The 20,415-nt window shown below is 32.9% G+C and overlaps 1 protein-coding gene across 4 annotated transcripts in view; it reads left to right on the top strand.

Moving 5' to 3' along the window:
- LOC130893404 (uncharacterized) overlaps window positions 1-20,415 on the top strand; it is a 133,228-nt gene that overhangs the window by 98,752 nt on the left and 14,061 nt on the right. Inside the window, exons 4-13 of one of the 4 annotated variants that reach the window (XM_057799485.1) lie at window positions 2,253-2,369; window positions 5,745-5,814; window positions 8,092-8,188; window positions 9,135-9,301; window positions 9,426-9,674; window positions 9,803-9,955; window positions 14,536-14,666; window positions 15,148-15,231; window positions 15,569-15,627; window positions 16,990-17,084. In XM_057799485.1, coding sequence (XP_057655468.1) covers window positions 2,253-2,369; window positions 5,745-5,814; window positions 8,092-8,188; window positions 9,135-9,301; window positions 9,426-9,674; window positions 9,803-9,955; window positions 14,536-14,666; window positions 15,148-15,231; window positions 15,569-15,627; window positions 16,990-17,084 — 1,222 coding nt within the window. The remainder of the gene's footprint in view (window positions 1-2,252; window positions 2,370-5,744; window positions 5,815-8,091; window positions 8,189-9,134; window positions 9,302-9,425; window positions 9,675-9,802; window positions 9,956-14,535; window positions 14,667-15,147; window positions 15,232-15,568; window positions 15,628-16,989; window positions 17,085-20,415) is intronic. The other 3 variants (XM_057799487.1, XM_057799486.1, XM_057799488.1) reach the window with 3 other exon arrangements.

The raw sequence follows: 20,415 nt of genomic DNA, 5'->3' as shown, positions 1-20,415 counted from the left end.
AATGGTCACTTTTATTACTGGAAGATTAAACACTAAAAAGTTTAAATCGTAAATGTAATTTGGGAAACAGACGGAATAGAAACAATAAAAAGGATATGAAATAGTAGAAAGGATGTAGTTATAAAAAATTATATAGTAAAAATAAAAATTCTACAGGTATCAAGATCAAAAATTGGGAAGAGGACGTTATTCCAGGGGTCTCAGAATTTCAATTTTCCAGGAAGTAACATATGCTATTCGTAATGTAAAGATATTTATTCTATTAGGCAACAGAAGAAACCTCCAAGCATTTAACTGTTGTAAAATTAATTTAACCATAGTATGGAATTGCACGTAGTCTTTAAACTCACTGGCAGCAATCGACAAAGTCACTTTGATGTGAGTCTGTCATCTCGAAGAGCACAGCAATGAAAAAGCAGATTACCTGACGAAGAAAGGTAGGACATCTCCTTTAGTAGCGACTGAACCTTTTATAGGTTTCCCGAAAAGCCATCAACAGGAATGAACAAGCGGAGAAAGGTGGGAGGACAACTGTTTTCGTAGGACCAACACATTTCATAAGTTTCTCATCAAGGCATGATCTTAAAATTGTGGGAAAACAGGAGGCAATCGAAAATATGGAGTTGAGCACAAAAATTCATTCCATCAAGCAAAGACGAGCTTAGGGTAGTACTGGTATTATCAATGGTAACACTGTCGCTATTACGAGGAACTAAAGTAGACAGCCGGGCACCTCGTCTATGTAACCTGACTGGTAATCAGTCTGGGTTACACGATATATTAATAGGTCTCACTATTAGCGAGTTACATAGATACTAATGTTACTTAATATGAGAAGGAAAACAATGTTTTCAATTTTACATCAATACGCTTTTTTCGGAGCTGATAAACGATGAAAGAATCGAGCTTTCAGCTGAAAACTGAGGTTAGAGTTAAGGAATCACCTAAATTAATGATAAAAAAATGTCAATGCTGAGAGGATGACCTATTTAATTCACAATATTTATAATTAGAAAGTATCTTTCAATTTTTCTCATTTTATTTATGGAATACAATATTAGAAAATATGGAATAAAATTAACAAAAAAAGATACAGAGAGAAAGGACATCAAGAATAGTAAAATTACCTTTCTTTGAAACAAATGGTAATTATGCTTGTCCTAGCTTCATCTGTACCCAGTTTTCCCATAAATTTTATGACCAGGTGCTGTACCAGGTTTATACCCTATTCTTACTTCCTGTCAAACAGTTCCATCTATCGCTAACTTCACTAACCTCTTCCTCATATTCACTATCGGAATTAGTTAAAAATCTCTTTCTCTTTCATCGTCTATGTTCGAAATATTCTCTTCGTTCTCATCGGAGTTCAAGTCGGCTTCATAATAATTTTCCGTATTGTCATTTTCCACGATTTCCAGAACATTCTGCACCGATATCTTCTTGACGTTTTAGGGACAAATATTCAACTGAAAAAATAAAAATACGGAAGAAAATGAAACACCTCTAATACCATAGGCGAGCGAGAGCTGTAAACACCTGGAAGTGTTGTACATATTTTTCTGGAAGGCACTTATCTGATAAAATAGTTTTGGCAGTCTTGGAGGGAAACTATTACGTAAATATATAAATCGTCCTACCGGTCAAATGACCGGTCGTGGTAGGTAACTTAGACTACATATTTTTCCCACAAAATAAACAATAAAAAAATAAATGGATATTGGAAAATGTATACTGAATACACTGTTAACACCACCACTGTACCAACACTGTCTGATGCGTGTTTCGATTACCAAGTTATCGTCTTCAGAGACTGAAGGTAAACTGTTTATGAATATATGAGTATGAATATCGCCATGGGTTCCAGAAATTCCAACTTAATTGAAAAATGTATCATACATATATATTCGAGTAAGTCATAAAGTTTAAAGGCGATTCACTTACGTTTATGTAGGAAATTCTAATAGAAAATTTAAAATTTGAAGACTGAAAAATGTTAAATTTTGATATCTCCTGTTTATATTCCAAGTTATGGACCACGCTGAACTTGTTATGAAAGATGAGTGTCTTCCCAAAAACTTAATAATGAATAAATTTCCCATATGCTGTTACTTTATGTAGATTAAGTTTTTTTTTCAGTTTACAGTTAGTTGTATTCTTCAAAGAACTTGTTGATTGAACAATCTGATAATATATCGTTCGCTGTAAATATGCTTCATTCGATTTGTTAGAAATTAGTTCTAGAATCTTTTCAGAAATTACCAGTCGACTGCGCACCGAGACAGGAGAGAATCGACCAAACAAGCTACACAAAGTTGGAAAAATTTGCGGGCTGTCATGGCCTACTACCATTCGCTGCGAAAGATCAAGAGGTTCTGAATAACAATATAATTTTGTAAATTTAATTACTATACTTCTACAGTTGATTGGTCCTCTCGTTTTTAACTATGTCGTGTTTTTATTTTTTGTTTTTTTTTTGATGGTCTAAATTTCAGACGTTTCTACGTAGAACTAATCTTAAACTTTTTTTCTTTTTGGTGTTGTGATTGTTCGTAAACTACCCTAAATATATTAATGTCTACAAAATGTATTCAAAAAACGATGTTTTTGAGTCGATATCCATCGAGGTTCTTAAAAAATTTCAACAGAAAACTATTTACATATTGGATTATTAATACTAAGAATATTTTCATAGAAAAGCGTTTGCATATTCTTTTTAATGTTAAAAATGAAGATTTAGCAGCATACATATAATATAATGATCATAGCAGAGAACCCAAAGGATCTGCAATAAGATTTAAACACCCGGAACAAATTTTAACAGAAAACGGAATTAAAATGGCTAAAAAGAAAATCAATGTTTTGTTACTGGCAAATTTAAAAGAAAAAATTGGAATCGGGGTCGAGAAGAAACTTATGGAATAAGTTAGTATCTTTCAATACCTTGGAATAATGTTGGGGGAAAGGTGAAGGCGGGATTTAGAATAAAATAATTGTAAAGAAGAGGCAAACAATGTATGTATTAAGCAACGGGCTCATGAACAAAAAAGAAATCTCCAATGAAACAAAAATTAAAGTGTATAAAAGCAATTTCTAGGCTAATTCTCACATATGACTGTCAATCTTGGGTCTTGACCAAGACGGACAAGAGTAAAATTGAAGCAACATATTGGAAAAGTAAATGAAGTAAATAAAAATGTTGAGCACACTTAAGAATTTATTGAAAGAAAATAACTGGAATGATAGGGTCGCCTACAAAGAATGTAGAGCACCGTGCTGTGTTTGGGAAAAGAAATTCTATGAAAAACGAAATAAGGAAAACTACGAGCAACGAGAAAAAAGAAGGAAAAGTCATGGATCAAAGCGAAGATAGAAAGAAGCAGAAAGTTTTTATAAGGAATTAATTAAACAGTAATATTAACACCACTACACTTTATAAGGTGAAAATGGATCAATTTATATATATGCAGTATTAAAATTTTCCATAATGGTCAACCAAAACTAAAATTTCATGTTGAGTTATCACATTGTTAATATTTCCATCACCCTAGTAAATTGCTGGCAACAAAAATTCCTAATAAGCATCTTAACAAATAATTTCAGTTATTCCATATTTTAGTTATAAAAAGCAAATGTAATACATTATTTCGACGGATGAAAATATTCAAGACTTTTCCTAGAAAAAAATGGACATTTTTGACGTATTCGCATTACTTGTGATAGGTCATTTGCATGTTATATATTATGCTATTGGCATTTCTTGATTAGAATCCACTCTCCCTACAGAATCCAGGATTCTGTTCGTCAAATATGATACACGTGCTAATAATACGAACTTCTATTACAATTTGGAACGAAGTTCCATCTTTATACCGATTTTATTTCAAGTAACTAGAAGTATATTATCAAATCATGTACGTTCATGGTGAAACATGTTTAAAAAGTGCTCTAATTAGCACATATTATAGCAAAACGGTTCTTTTGACATACCGATTATTTTTTAAGGTCTTTTAAAGTGCTAGCAATTGTACTAATTACAAAGAATATTTCCACAAAACCCATGAAATTAATGTCAAGCATTGTGTTTAGGGTAGATTTAGAAGTTGTATTTTGCATGAGAATAGGTAGTTTTATAGCATAGACTAGTAATTAGTCGTGCCTGGTTGTAAAGTACATACTAATATATCTTGTAATCACCAACAACTTTGATTTCCTTGAAATATTATCATAATATGAGTAGAAATCCTCTATTTCATGATCGATTGAATTTATTTAGATGCTGCATCTGAAAAAAAGCATCAATACCATTCGTTTTTTAGGATATTCCAAAGATGTGAAGTGGAAGTAGCACATTACTTTCTCACTTCCCACAAGTCAATAGGGATGGGGCCGGGAAACTGTAACAGCCAAATTAATACTCTTTGCGTAGCTTCGAAGAATGCTTAGGATTTTTGTCACGCTGGAAGATGCATTTTCTGCTGATCAGACGCTGGCAGAATGTACTACATTATCCTTTAATATTTGGTTATAGTTATCTTTCCTCAAAAGAATTACACTCTCTTTTTCACTCTCCATGCGTCCATGTCTCAAAAGAGGTTTCTTTACCGCCAGATTTTCTCAATCTCCTTTTCAATGTAGAAGTTTCTAGATCTAGATTCATTGAGCTGAGCTACTATCTCTGGGATCGTGTGTTATCCATCAAGTTTCAACCGAAAATTAAATATAGAATGAAATATGAAATTCACAAAAAATATAAGATTAACCAATTTACCGATAGTCATTATCGAAAGCTGAATAATTTAAAGTCAAGTAATTTGGAGGAATATTTATTTTGCATTTGATATATTGATAGGAAATTTCATAAATATATGTTTATAAAATAGCTACTGAACATTGTACCGACGATATCTCTCCAAAACAACGGTAACTTTTTATACGAAATATGAATAAAATTCAAATCATCTACTGTAAATAGAAACTCTCATAAATCTCAACATTACAGTTGAGAGTATTATTGCGAGTTTCCCCTTTTTGTGAACTGTCCGTATTTCGACTAGATGATTAATACCTTCCCTCTTAATTCAGGCACATTCATATAATGGTCCAGTAAGTGTAGCTAGATTAGAAAATGATTTAATCCCGTCACTACTTAATGCCATTTATCTTTTTCAATTACGTGTTTCATTCCTTATAATTACTTATTTAATCCTAATGATATTCAATAAAGCTTTCAATTTCGGAATAACTCGAATAACAACTTCAATTACCCTACAATTTGAACTAATAATACGAAATAAATTCATTTCCATTCTCAATTATTAACATAGAACGTAACAACACTTTGTTAATTAGTCCTCTCACATGTTATTAAAGAAGTTTGTTTGAAATAATTATCTATAGAGATGCTGGATGATAACTATATTTAATCCACGTTACTAAATATGTTATTGCAAAGTTGTTGGCAAGAAATAGATGTTAGTATTAGCTAGAACAAAAATGCAAAATACAACTCACGAAACAACATTCAATTATTTTTGTAAACAGAGTCACAACTTTTCAATATTCGACTCAGATCTCTAAAAGTCTCTAAACTTGTAAGTTTGTCTTTTGTCGTAAGTGTGTAACTGTTGTCTATACTGAAAAACTATTAGGTATATTTATATGGATGTTTGAGATACCTTCTGCATTGTGGAAATCGAAAATATCATCATTACCTCGAAATTATTTCGTATTTTTTTATCTTGCAGAACGAAATCGAATCAAAGGTGGATGAAATTACGCACCACTGTACAAATATCTTCAGCAATATCAGCAAAGGTAAGAAAATATAGATACAAGGTAGTTTAATATTATTGGAGCCGCAATTCTCTCAATCGAAAAAATAAATCAATCCAATTCACCAAATATATAGTTTTATATATATAAAATAGCGAATAAAAAGCTAGAAACTGCTGTTTTTCATCCATTTTAGAACAAATTGTTATGAAGGGGTCCTAGAAGGAGCAGTACCAACGAGAAAAAAAACTATTATTTTTCAGCATGACTTCCTTTCAATTCCACTCATTTTTAATGCCCATCATTCCTTAAAATACTCATTAACAATTTCTTTTTTGTTAGTAGTTAACTGATACCAAGGCATTTTTCCAAATTTTGAGGAAATAATCCAAGGAAGCAAACGTTTTTCTTTGCTTTATTTAACCAAATATTGCTTTCCATTCACCTTTTCAAGTGTATGGAAATTGTTCCAAGCACAATGTTATGATATTACCTTCTATGGAGCTGGCTTTTCCTTTTCTTCTTATTTTTGTGTCTCAGTTGTGAAGTGATGGACCCATATTCCATCCATAGTTATGAAGCAGCGCTGAACCACTTTCTTCATGGAAAAACTTGATGAACAATCAATTGGAGTAACTTCTTTAAGCTCCACTGTCCAATATTTCACTATCAGAAAAGAGCAAACTCGTCCAGGATTGAATCCAGTCTAGCTTTTATACTGGTTAGAAAAACGCCTTTCAGATACAAATATTATATCACTTATCGATGAAAAATTTCCCGATTTCTACAAATTCATTGGAAATCTTCACTATAAATGGCTTCGAAACAAATACCATACAACATGGAGACTTTAAATTCACATCGTAACGTTCCTCGTCGACAAATTCTACAAGTTAGGCCGTTATCTCATAAAACCAGCGCAATACAAACAGGAGACATACAGTTTTCCCACCGAAGTGTTTTCTACATTCAATTCAGTGGAGAGAATATGTGAAAATCTAAAAATACCTAAGGGAATGCTTGGTGTATCGTTTCATTGCAAGAAACTAAATAAAAACAGGCTGATGGTTGCTGCTAAGAAACTCGACAGTACAGTTCGCATCGCTCGTCAACAAAGAACTCACGAGCAGCTTGGATGCAATTTTGGTGTACTGTGTAAAATCAACCATACGGTAAATGTACGTTGACGACATCGTGTCCAATGATGAGATATATACTTGTCACAATAAGCTTTGAAGATACAAACATCATCATCATTATGCAACCGAAAATAGAGTGCAACATTACTTAAATTGATAAACTCAAAATTATTCATCTAAATTTCTCTAAATTATCACTTCTTAGACATATTTATAGGTTTTTCTCGATGAACCTTTATGATTTCAGGCCTCCAGTTAATATATGATATGCAGTAGAATAGTTTCTACCCTTAAATTTATACCTAACCCTAACAAGGTCGAATTATGTATGATCCCAACGCCTTTTTCTGTGTCAGTTCATTTCGAGCCACGAAAGCTTTTACGAGCATCCCTGAAAGTACAGTTAGCTCCTACAAAATCACGAATAGACAATAGTATACTAAAGTGCATTGATTTCTTCCAAGAAGAAGACTTAATTTATCGAACAAAAACTGATTGTTTCGGGACACTAATAATGAGATTTATTGTTCCATTACACTCGTTTGGGGTTTTCAATCAAAAGAGTAGAAAAAAGACAAGTTATAATGGAGGTCGCAAAAATAGAATATTCGAAAAAATAAATACAACTAGATCGGTAAAACGGAAGACTTGATACGACATCCCTGATACACCCAATAAATGATAGGTCAATGATTTACACGAAATCTCCATCTAATAAAGATAAAAGAATAAATGCGGCTTGTTTATCTAAACTTTTCTTGTTCTTTTCATGTTATGTTTTTGGATTCATGTTGTTTTTACAAATTTACATCCAATCTTTTTTCCATGACCTTTAGACTCCGTTAGACAACAAATTGCTGGAACATGTATTTATATATGTTATGTGTTGGTGTTTTTGTGAACTTCAATGTACCACAATCGATGAAGAAAACCAAATATTATGACAAGACTAGATAACTTTATCAAGCAATCTTGGTGGTAGTCGAAAATAGCAGTTAAAGCTTTTATAACAAGTTCTATGGTATCTACAAGCACACGAAATAATTATTTCAATGGTTCACATGAAAATTTTTCACTGCCATAATTCGTTATTAACACCAAATTTAGTCTAAAAAGCCAACTCCAATTTCCATGTTTAAAGAACAGCTAACTTACCTGAACATAATATCTCTTGTTACAGAAACCTCCTTTGAAGCGTGAAGATTCTTTTTTACAACGATTTTCTACGCGACAGATTCCAGAAACGCAAGAGACTGTAGAAGACACCGGAAGCGAAGGTGAATACAAAAGTATCTTCATACAATCGCAGTTGTAATTTTTATAGAATAACTTTTCGCGATTATCACGGAAGCTTCTTCCGGCTATGTATTTACTTGAATTTCTCTAAACTTGTATTAGTTAACTAGGGACATATACAAATAAAACTCTCCTTAGTCTTGACCAAGTTCTAGTTCAGGTACTATTTAATCATTAAATTGAAGTTTACTGTTGCTTAATAACTAGAGGAATAATCTCATTCGCCCGCTGGAAACTTGAGTATAAAATCATTGAAATGAGTGGGAAGTTTTGACTAGTGCCCTAGTTGATTGTTACAGGACTACGGAAAATTTATATTTATTCTCTTGGGTCTGGTTTGATGATGTTGAGGCTACGGTCTCGTTTACAACTCACGATAAATTAATTTCAATTCAGAAATGTCTGTTCTTGAAACCACTTTATTCTGATCCGCATTTTGGACTGAAAATTTTCCAAAGCGTACTAGGTCCTCAAAAAAACTCTTTTTCATACGAACCAGTTATCTACATTAATGTTGAATGTTTTAATTATAATAAGAAATAAATCGATTTATTCCAAAGTATCATGAAATATTCAAATTTTATATGCACTCTGCCAGATGTTTTGTGTATCCTCTGGTTCACCCGACACACTCAAGCAGTAGGTAAAATGATTCCACGCATTTTGTAGCGCCAACTCGTCTACTGTTTGTGGTTAAATCCCCAACAGAAGAAGTCACGTATTATATTCGGCAACTTGCGAGGTACTTCCAGCAAGGAAGGGGAATTTTGTATATTCCAGGACACAGTTTTGCCTCCATAATTAGAAGATACTGATCTATTGCTGCCATATCACCTGGTGAGCATATATCAATGATACTTTTGAATAAATCGAGTGTTAAAAATTTAGTAACCAAGTGTTACAAAAGTGAAATATTTCTTTTTCCAGGTGATAGTCATACAGCTCCTCGCAGGAGAAGAAGACCACGAAAACAACCTAGAACCGTGGTTAATCCTGACTCGAACTTTTATTTTTATTGGTTACTAGTTTTAACAGTTTGTGTTTTGTACAATCTTTGGACGTTAATAGTGCGTGAAAGTTTTCCTGAACTTCAGGTAAGTCTTGAAATTGAAAATAGTGCAAAGAGAAAGGGAAAAACTGTTAAGATGCCAAGACTGAAAGCAAAATTAGTTGAGCTACATCTATATGAGTTTTTTTAACTAGTTATAATTTTCCCAGGAAATGATTTCAACATTTTGGCTAACCTGTGATTTCATGAGTGACTTGGTGTTTATTTTGGATTTGGTCGTGCAGCTTCGGACAGGATATTTGGAACAAGGGCTGATGGTGTACGATTCCAAAAAATTAGCCTCTCACTACTTACGCTCTCGTGCCTTTTTGCTGGACTTGGCAGCTTTATGTCCACTCGATCTCCTCCAAGTTAGGTTAGGATGGCATCCGTTACTAAGATGTCCAAGATTTTTAAAGGTTACCATTTTTTACTTTGTTTTAATATATTGTTACATAGAAATATTGTTTCTATGTAGCACATAAGTATTTTTTGTCAAAAATAGTATTTAATTTAAGTTTCACTAACTTGATTCTGATTTTTCCAGGTGTACCGTGCCGTTAATTATTATTATATGGTAGAATCCAGGACTGTTTGGCCGAATTTATGGAGAGTGATAAATTTAATTCATATTCTTTTGATACTTGCTCACTGGTTTGGATGTTTCTATTTTTTACTATCGGAAGCGGAAGGTTTCCGGGTGAGTAGCTACCATCAACAATCTAAACCTAACCAATTAATCAATATTGTACTAGAATCAATTTTAAAATTTGTCTATCCATCCATTGAGTTCTGATATAACGAATCAGTTAAAAATTTGATGAGAAACTCTCTTTAAGGCCGCACTTTAGTTGAAATGCACTCAGAACTAGGATTTTTAGCATAAATTTAGATACAATCTTCTTCCAGTACTCCTGTCAAATCTCAGGGACTCAATACTTCACTTTTGTCGAGTACATCGATCCTCAAATATTTTATCAAAATCCATATAAAGTCTGTTAGACCCGGGGCGAGTTGTGAACTTTTATTGGTTTGTTTTGTGATAGAGCGATTCTTAGAGACATTTGGTGATAAATATTTTAGATAGATGGTGAAAAGTGCAGCAATTTTTACTTCGACTGCTTAAAGGTTTTGGAACATTCTAATGATGATGAGGTTCAAACTTCAAATAGATAACTTCGATTACCTTGTTTTATCGACAAAAATATGCAAACTATGTGGAAGAAACATGTTTTTAATAAAAAAAACCGACCACATAACAACTTGGAGCATCCATCTAATAAACAGTCAAACTCACAGATTAACTCGAATAAAGTGAAAACCATATTCTTCATATCCCATTTCAAAGTCAAAATTGGTGTTGACCAGTGAATGATGGATTGACCCCCTTAATGATTTACCAACAGTATAGATAATAATAAACAGTGCTGATATGATACGAACTATTCTCCAAATATGTGACACTTTATTAATTACAAATATGAATCCTAAAATTTTATATGGAGCATTGGCAAAATCATCATAACTTTAATGGCCCATAAATTTAATATCGCAACATTTTTATGGATACTACGAGAAGAATAATGAAGACAATGAATGTCCATGTGAAAAATCATATACAGGGTCTGTTCTGTAAGTAGTTGGACTGGTTTTTTCCTGAGAAAACGTACAGACAAAAAGTTTTCTGCGAGGGAAATTAGCAACGCGGTAAAATCGACTGTCAGCTTCCAGCCGTTGAAGGGAGCAGATTGCTTGGTCGATAAATCCCTATCGAAACGCCTCGTCACGGAAAAATCGTGAAGCGTTTACTGGAGCAGCGATACGTAATCGAATTTTGTGTAAATATTGCTAAAACATGCAGAGACTCGCGACATGATTAAGGAATAATGTGTTCCGAGAATGTAGAAAAAGAGTGGAAGACCAGTAATACCAGAGAAAATAAGCCAAATGTAAGAAATTTATTGAACATTAATCTTAGGATGTGTATCAGAATGTTTGCTGATAAATTGAGCAACGGAAAGTATGCTTGAAGTTGTTTACGCTAGTGTTGTCAGAGGAAAAGGCCAACTGGAAAGCGATCTGCCAGGATCTTCTTGATATCACCACAGAGAATAAAATAGACGCTCAAGGGAAAGCATCACGACTTGGTAGAGGCGCTCATACAGACTGTGGCGCAGGAGCTGAACAACATTTTGATCCAGGCGTTCCAGGAGGCGTACAAAACTAAAAATTCTAATCATTTTTACTATACGGATCATTTATATATGATATATATTGAAAATAAGTCTTTGTCTACTAGTTTATGAACGTTATCATTGTGGGAATGTGGCTATCAATCACCAAAGTCTATTTTTTTATATGTATTCCAAGCTTTCATTATTATTAAGTATTAAAATGTTTTTTTTTCGATGGGCAACAAAAAATGTATCAGTTTAGATTATCTTTTAATTTCTTAGTTTATGAACACTTCAGCAGTTTGAACATTGAAATTCTGAATTATTCTGCTAACAATTGATCAAATTAAAGAAAGAGAATCAAAACAAACGGCTTGGTCAACAGGGCGATTTTGAAAACTCCCTTGGTTAAAAAAAATGAAAAATACAAATTTTTTGCATTTAAACCAGACCCTCTACATTCTACAATGTCGGAAATTAATCAATAATAGCACATATGTATATGTGTAATATCGAAAATACCTTTTCGATTAGCACTTTACATTTAATGTGCATGGTAAGAGAATGATATTTGACGAATGATACATTTAAACAAAAAACAACTTTCGACGACGGCTAGCAGTAATAGGACAATGCAGCCACCCAGATTCCAATCGAACAAATGATAAATTAAAGTCAAAACAAAGAGACGAAATCAAATTTACGGAATTGTATCAACCGCGTCGATTTTAGATTAAATATTTGAGCCTACGGCGATTCGAGAATGACGACTGGAACATTATTTATTTGAAAAAAAACTTGGTTCAACACAATACCACAGAAATAGCTTGGGTTGACTAGAGTTACAAATTATAAACAGATTCAGTGGCGTCCTGTTTATTATTTTCCAGTTTCCCAATATCGCAGCAAGAAAAGGGACACAAAATCGCATTGTATATGATACCTCAATAGATACATACATACATACTCAGAGTTAGTAACATTATTTATTAAATCAGAAGCCAGACTGTTAGTCATTACTGTATAAGAAGACAGGTTTTCAGGACTTTCGGAAGAAGGAATAAAATTTCTGGTTACAATAACTTCGGTGTTTCTTTCCATGTTTGTGGAAATTACAGAATTTGAAAAATTTACTTGAAATATTAGAAAATTGAAATATCAAAAGAGTTTTCATTATGTTGATATGAAGTTGTTGGTCTGTCACCATTTTTTAATTAGCGATTCGGCAACACAAAATAAAATTTGTAGTTTTCATACAAAACTGTCATTTTTACATAGAAAAGTCGCTTTTTTTCTATTTTAGATTTAGCAATTGAAAGATTAACTATCTTATTTACAATTACCTATGTGAAATGACTGGTCGTAGGAAAAATAAATTAAATACAAAACTTAGAAACGGCTATTGTCAACAATTGAAATCATACTAAAAATTTTATTTAGCGACACGAAAAAAGTATCGATACTTTGTGGTATCGAGTATGTTACATTCCGATTCAGATACTTTTGTACTCGATACTTTCCATTCGATACTTTTACTCAATGAGTACTTTTCAACAGATATCATATCGAATAAAAATCAGAAATTACCCACTTGAAAGCTGCGACCTTACGGTTACGGCCATGCATGTTTATGGTAACGTCATCTAGTCCAATCGTTCTGAACTTTCTAATCTAAAGCATTAATTTTATGTGTGCCTAAATTAATAGTTCTTTTTTCATAAAGTTCAAAATTTGTAAAGGTGCAGTCGTCTTATTATTGTAATCTCTTTATTATTGTAATAAATTTGTTTTATTTTTATTTACTGAATGATATTAATGTTCTGACGCCCACGTCAATAGACTCCAAGAAAAGTACTTGATACTTTGAAGTATCGATACATTTATGAGTACTATACTTTTCATTCGATACTACTCGTGAGTACAGCATCGATACTTTCTATACGATACCGCGTCCCTAATTGTATTTAATATAAATAACTGAAATAAACAGCCACCTTTTTGACCTGCACATCTTGTGTGACAATACTTAGATTTTTCATGAACAAATCACTATTTTCGTCGTACGATTAGATTTGTTACAGTAAGTTTGGTAACGTAATAGTTCAAAATGATCTGACCAGGAAGAAAATAAAACAATATCATTTAATTATAGCAAACAATTGAAATAGATCGTTGAGAAAAATGTCGACATTAATTGTTTTTTGTACATTACATCGGTGGTGGATAGAGCATACATAGAGCTATGAAATTCTAATTTCCTACAATTTGTTGCAACAAGTTATTAGCTTAAAGCTAAGATGACGAAGGTACCGCCACCTATAATTGAATAGTTCGAAGTCAATTTTTAAAATAGGAATTGAAAAGAAGGGATCCAAATAAAAGAATATCATTTAATTATGTCAAACAATTTAAATATCTTTTTAGTTTTTGTTAATACTACAACACATGGCGAATCGTTGAGAAAACAAGCGTCACTAGGTCGACAGTAGTTATTTACTGTAAATTAAATCGGTGGTGGCCTGGGCATACGAGAGTTACGAAATAATAATTTGCTACATTTTGTTGTACCTTACAGTTAAAATGACGAAGCTAAGACGAAGGGATCCAAGTAAAACAATATAATTTTATTATATCAAACAAATGAAATGTGTTTTTAAGTTTTGCTAGTATTACATTAGCCGGAGGGTTGAAAAAAAGGGTGAACCAGGTCGATAGTAGTTGTTTGCACAGAAAATTGTAGGAAACTTTGAATAAATTCAAGCATGTTTAGATAAAATCACAAAAATTCCACTTTCTTTTTGTCATTTCTAAATTCATTTGAATTAAATATATATTTTTCGAATTGTGTTAGGTATAAGTACTTCTTTAAAACTCTCAGTATCCGGTCTGCGGCTGGAACTCAGATACAGAATAACAAAAAATTTGAATTAATCTCTTTCAAAGAGATATATAATTTGAGAGAAGTCAACCAGTCATTAGACATACACTGAAATACCAAAAATTTTCAAATCAAATCCACGTTTTCTTCTAGTTTGAGACCTATAAGAAAACATATAATGGATTGAAAAATATTGGTTCGTGTTGAATTATTTTGGTTTTGTTTCAGGGCGAATGGGTCTACCCATATCGGCCAGGAGATTACGCTACATTAACACGAAAGTATTTAGGGTCTTTATATTGGTCGACGCTCACTTTAACAACTATTGGTGATCTGCCAACACCAGAAACAAATGCCGAGTAAGTTGTAAATTTATACTTTAATGAATAATAGATTCCATTCCACAAATTAACTACAAAAAACGAATATTTTATTCGATACATGTTTCAAATCGAAATGAAAATGATGCTCTTTTGCCGGGGACATTATTGTTTTGCAACAAAGTAATGATAAATCCGATGCAATTCTGTGACAATTTATTTTATTTCCAAATTGAGTCGGTAAAGATCAAAAACCTCCAGTTTTGTCTGCACATTTTATTTTCGACACAGTGTAGATTAAAACTAAATGAGTGTTCGATATGAGCGGCGTCGAAAACGGGAAATTAACTTCCCGATGTCGTCTCAAATATGAGCATCCGAGAATGCTCGGGGTCAGTAAAAAAAGCTGTATGCTCAGCTCTAACATTAACATTTCATTATTGGTTAAGATATACCGATTTATCAACGATAATTTAATGTTTTTTATAGAATGCTGAATTTTCATTTCTGTTTTTGTTAGGAACATAGGATCGGTGGACGGCCCTCGGTCCTTGCCGCGAAGAGGAATCAAGTCACGTCTTCTACAGTTTAATACAAGTAACGGGTACGTCATGTCGCACCTACGTTTCTGAAAAATTCTTCTGAATCTCTTCAGTCGTCATTCTGGCAGCGGCAGGATCGAGGGTCGGATAGCCGATTTAATTCATTTTTCATCAAACTAAAATATATGACAGTTCTTGTTTTTGAACAGCGCCTGCCACTGCCATTGTATGACGATCTATCTTCTTATTTGTTAAGTATTATTTGTGCTTTAAATCGGATTTGTATTTGTTTGTGCCTGTTCGAAAACATTTACTGATTAGATTATTTTGAATATGTAAATTAAAAAAAAAAAATTTATATGTTTTGATTGATGACCATTTGAAATATTTTAATTTCAGATATATATTCACAATCCTAAGTTATCTCATAGGGGTATTCATCTTCGCAACAATTGTAGGTGAGTTGTGGATTTCTCATAAAAATTCTTAAGTGGCAGTTTTATCATAAATACGAGCTGGTTTGCAGTTTAAGAATATTCGGAAAAAGTTTTTTTCGTAAAATACAAACAAGCATTCAGAAAAATATTGGCAGATAACTCACATTGCCCTGAAAATGTTGTATAAATATTTACATTGGGATGAAAAGGAATGTGTTTTTCGCATGAAATATTTGTATAACGTGTTTTTCAAAACTTCTGTACGATAATTGTTTAAACTCGTTTACATGGTTTTTCATCCGCCAGTTGAAAGTTTATTCATGTAATAGGTAGCCAGAAGGGATGATCAAAAGGTTCTGTCATGTCTGGTTTTACACTGCTTATAAAACTTAAGCTTAACTTAGTATGATCAATAATAAAATAATTAAATTGGACTTCTTTGTTTGGTTTTTTGTGTCAGTTTGTCTTACTATAGACCAATATTAACCACTTAACATGTTTTCATACTAAAATTCTCGATCCTCGTGTTTAACGCTTTCACAAAGTTTTTCGTAAGTTTAATGTGTAAATGGTTTAAATAATAGTTTTTGAATCTACTAACTTATACGAGGATAGTCCATAAAAAAAGGTTTCCAACGAATTTTCACAATGAAAACAATTATTAGCCTTATATAATACATTTTTGGAAAAAAACCTTTGATTTCACTCTATTTTTCGATGATATTTGACAATTTGGTTCGTTAATGAGCAGGACCGGATTCGTTAGGATTCTTCAAAAAGTCTCATGCTTCAATTTGAGATAGAAATATTTAAAAATAATATTGTCAAATCTTTTATAGAAAACGTTTTATTGAAAATTCCCAAATTATATTCAATAATCGATATTTGAAAAAGTTTTCTATTCGACTCGGTAGAGTAAAAGATCTATTCTGGTAGTATTACGAACGACTCATCCTGTAATTCGAATTTGGACCCTAATAAATCCTTTGATCGGCAATAACTCAACCCACCAGCAATATATCACGGTTAACTTCACTGTCATACATGGACAATAGATTCTTCAATGTTTAACAGATCTTCATCTCAAATATAGAATTGATATTAGTTCATACTAAACTGCTAGTGCCATTGACAGATTCTACAAATTTCATAAATCAATCGATATCTTTTTAGAAACAAAATTTTCTACAGCGAAGTAGCCATTTGTTCTTTTACTTAGTTTCAAAATTAGCTCTCACTCCAGTATATGAGTGATAATTCCATGCTAGATGTTACGTGGCAACTGATGCTAAAATATCCAAAAGTCAATTCATATGTTTTAATGGTTGATTCAGTCATCTATCGTTGTAAATTTCTAATTAATTAATTGTTGAATTTTCCTAGGACAAGTTGGCAATGTGATAACTAACAGAAATGCTAACAGATTAGAATTCGAACGTCTTCTAGACGGAGCCAAAACTTATATGAGGCACCATAAGGTAAGTGAGTTAAGATATTACTAGCTTTGACCCGCGGCTTCGCTCGTATCGAATCCATTAAATAAGTATCAAAAATCATTATAATAGAAAAGAACGAACTCTGTAGCTATATTAGAACCTGAGATATAGATTTTTAATGTAGAAAATTTGCCAAAAACCTACAAAAATCCATAACTCCACATTGAATGTCCGCGCCTAGCACCTCTTCAACTCCACCGATATAAGTGTTCAAAAACTCAAAAGAAAGAAGGTTTTTCAACGAGTGTTCTCAAACCAAAACGAACTCTGTAGCTATATTAGAACCTGAGATATAGATCTTTGAATGTAGAAAATTTGCCAAAAACCTACAAAAATCCATAACTCCACATTGAATGTCCGCGCCTAGCACCTCTTCAACTCCACCGATATAAGTGTTCAAAAACTCAAAAGAAAGAAGGTTTTTCAACGAGTGTTCTCAAACCAAAACGAACTCTGTAGCTATATTAGAACCTGAGATATAGATCTTTGAATGTAGAAAATTTGCCAAAAACCTACAAAAATCCATAACTTCACATTGAATGTCCGCGCCTAGCACCTCTTCAACTCCACCGATATAAGTGTTCAAAAACTCAAAAGAAAGAAGGTGTTTCAGCGAGTGTTCTTAAACCAAAACGAACTCTGTAGCTATATTAGAACCTGAGATATAGATCTTTGAATGTAGAAAATTTGCCAAAAACCTACAAAAATCCATAACTCCACATTGAATGTCCGCGCCTAGCACCTCTTCAACTCCACCGATATAAGTGTTCAAAAACTCAAAAGAAAGAAGGTGTTTCAGCGAGTGTTCTTAAACCAAAACGAACTCTGTAGCTATATTAGAACCTGAGATATAGATCTTTGAATGTAGAAAATTTGCCAAAAACCTACAAAAATCCATAACTCCACATTGAATGTCCGCGCCTAGCTCCTCTCCAACTCAACCGATTTAAGTGTTCAAAAACTCAAAAGAAAGAGGATGTTTCAGCGAGTGTTCTTAAATCAAAACGAACTCTGTAGCTATATTAAAACCTGAGATATAGATTTTTTAATGTAGAAAATTTGCCAAAAACCTACAAAAATCCATAACTCCACATTGAATGTCCGCGCCTAGCACCTCTTCAACTCCACCGATTTAAGTGTTCAAAAATTCAAAAGAAAGAAGGTGTTTCAGCGAGTGTTCTTAAATCAAAACGAACTCTGTAGCTATATTAGAACCTGAGATATAGATTTTTTAAGGTAGAAAATTTGCCAAAAACCTACAAAAATCCATAACTCCACATTGAATGTCCGCGCCTAGCACCTCTTCAACTCCACCGATTTAAGTGTTCAAAAACTCAAAAGAAAGAAGGTGTTTCAGCGAGTGTTCTTAAACCAAAACGAACTCTGTAGCTATATTAGAACCTGAGATATAGATCTTTGAATGTAGAAAATTTGCCAAAAACCTACAAAAATCCATAACTCCACATTGAATGTCCGCGCCTAGCTCCTCTCCAACTCAACCGATTTAAGTGTTCAAAAACTCAAAAGAAAGAGGATGTTTCAGCGAGTGTTCTTAAATCAAAACGAACTCTGTAGCTATATTAAAACCTGAGATATAGATTTTTTAATGTAGAAAATTTGCCAAAAACCTACAAAAATCCATAACTCCACATTGAATGTCCGCGCCTAGCACCTCTTCAACTCCACCGATTTAAGTGTTCAAAAATTCAAAAGAAAGAAGGTGTTTCAGCGAGTGTTCTTAAATCAAAACGAACTCTGTAGCTATATTAGAACCTGAGATATAGATTTTTTAAGGTAGAAAATTTGCCAAAAACCTACAAAAATCCATAACTCCACATTGAATGTCCGCGCCTAGCACCTCTTCAACTCCACCGATTTAAGTGTTCAAAAACTCAAAAGAAAGAAGGTGTTTCAGCGAGTGTTCTTAAATAAAAACGAACTCTGTAGCTATATTAGAACCTGAGATATAGATCTTTGAATGTAGAAAATTTGCCAAAAACCTACAAAAATCCATAACTCCACATTGAATGTCCGCGCCTAGCACCTCTTCAACTCCACCGATTTAAGTGTTCAAAAATTCAAAAGAAAGAAAGTGTTTCAGCGAGTGTTCTTAAACCAAAACGAACTCTGTAGCTATATTAGAACCTGAGATATGGATCTTTGAATGTAGAAAAATTGCCAAAAACCTACAAAAATCCATAACTCAACATTGAATGTCCGCGCCTAGGTCCTCTCCAACTCAACCGATTTAAGTGTTCAAAAACTCAAAAGAAAGAGGATGTTTTAGCGAGTGTTCTTAAACCAAAACGAACTCTGTAGCTATATTAGAACCTGAGATATAGATCTTTGAATGTAGAAAAATTGCCAAAAACCTACAAAAATCCATAACTCAACATTGAATGTCCGCGCCTAGCTCCTCTCCAACTCAACCGATTTAAGTGATCAAAAACTCAAAAGAAATAGGATGTTTCAGCGAGTGTTCTTAAACCAAAACGAAGTCTCTATCTTGAATAGAACCTGAGATATTGAGGATAGAACGTGTGTATGTGAAAAACTATGGACAGGGGGAAATCGCATTTGAGTATAACTTGAGAATGATGAAAATTAGATGAAATCCGATGATTGATGGCTGATGTGTGCATCAATACCTTTCATTGAAAAAAAAATTAAGCAAATCGGTTGCGTAGAACGCCTGAACGGACTCGGAATGGAAATCATCAATTTTTTTAATATATAAGATTGTATTTCTTAGGTTGTTGATACGTAACTAGTAACAGTTTTGACTTTGGTTGCTATCAAGTCATTTTGTCTCATGATTCGAATAGTGCAGTCGTATCATTACAAAAAATTTATCAGTTGGATGAGTGATTTTGATATAACTATGCCTGAGCGAAGAAAAAACAAAAAAAAATAATATAGATGAATGGATGTATTAATGTGAATATAATTAATTTTCTTGAATCTGAATTTGTATTTTGCTCAATGGTTTTCAATTTTGGTCACAAACCTGCCCAGGTTGCACTTTAATTCTATAATTTTATTACGAACAAGTCCGCAAAATGGTTCCCTAGGCTTGCCCTCTCCATGTACTTTGGAATTTTTAATATTCTGCGAAATCGCGCGGCGCTTTTTTCGGGCGCGGTCTTTCACATTTTTTAAACTCGTTTTAAGTTTATTTGTATATAATTTTTTTAGAAGCAGGCGGTTTATTTACATTATTTCTTCTAAATAATTTCTATGAAAGTCTATTTATTTCTTTCGTTTATTTCTCTTCTAGAACTTTGTAGAATTTTATTTGGTATATAAATGATTT

Source organism: Diorhabda carinulata, chromosome 4, assembly GCF_026250575.1.
Source record: "Diorhabda carinulata isolate Delta chromosome 4, icDioCari1.1, whole genome shotgun sequence".
Classification (NCBI taxonomy): Eukaryota; Metazoa; Arthropoda; class Insecta; order Coleoptera; family Chrysomelidae; genus Diorhabda; species Diorhabda carinulata.
This window is presented reverse-complemented; position numbering and strand designations above follow the sequence as displayed.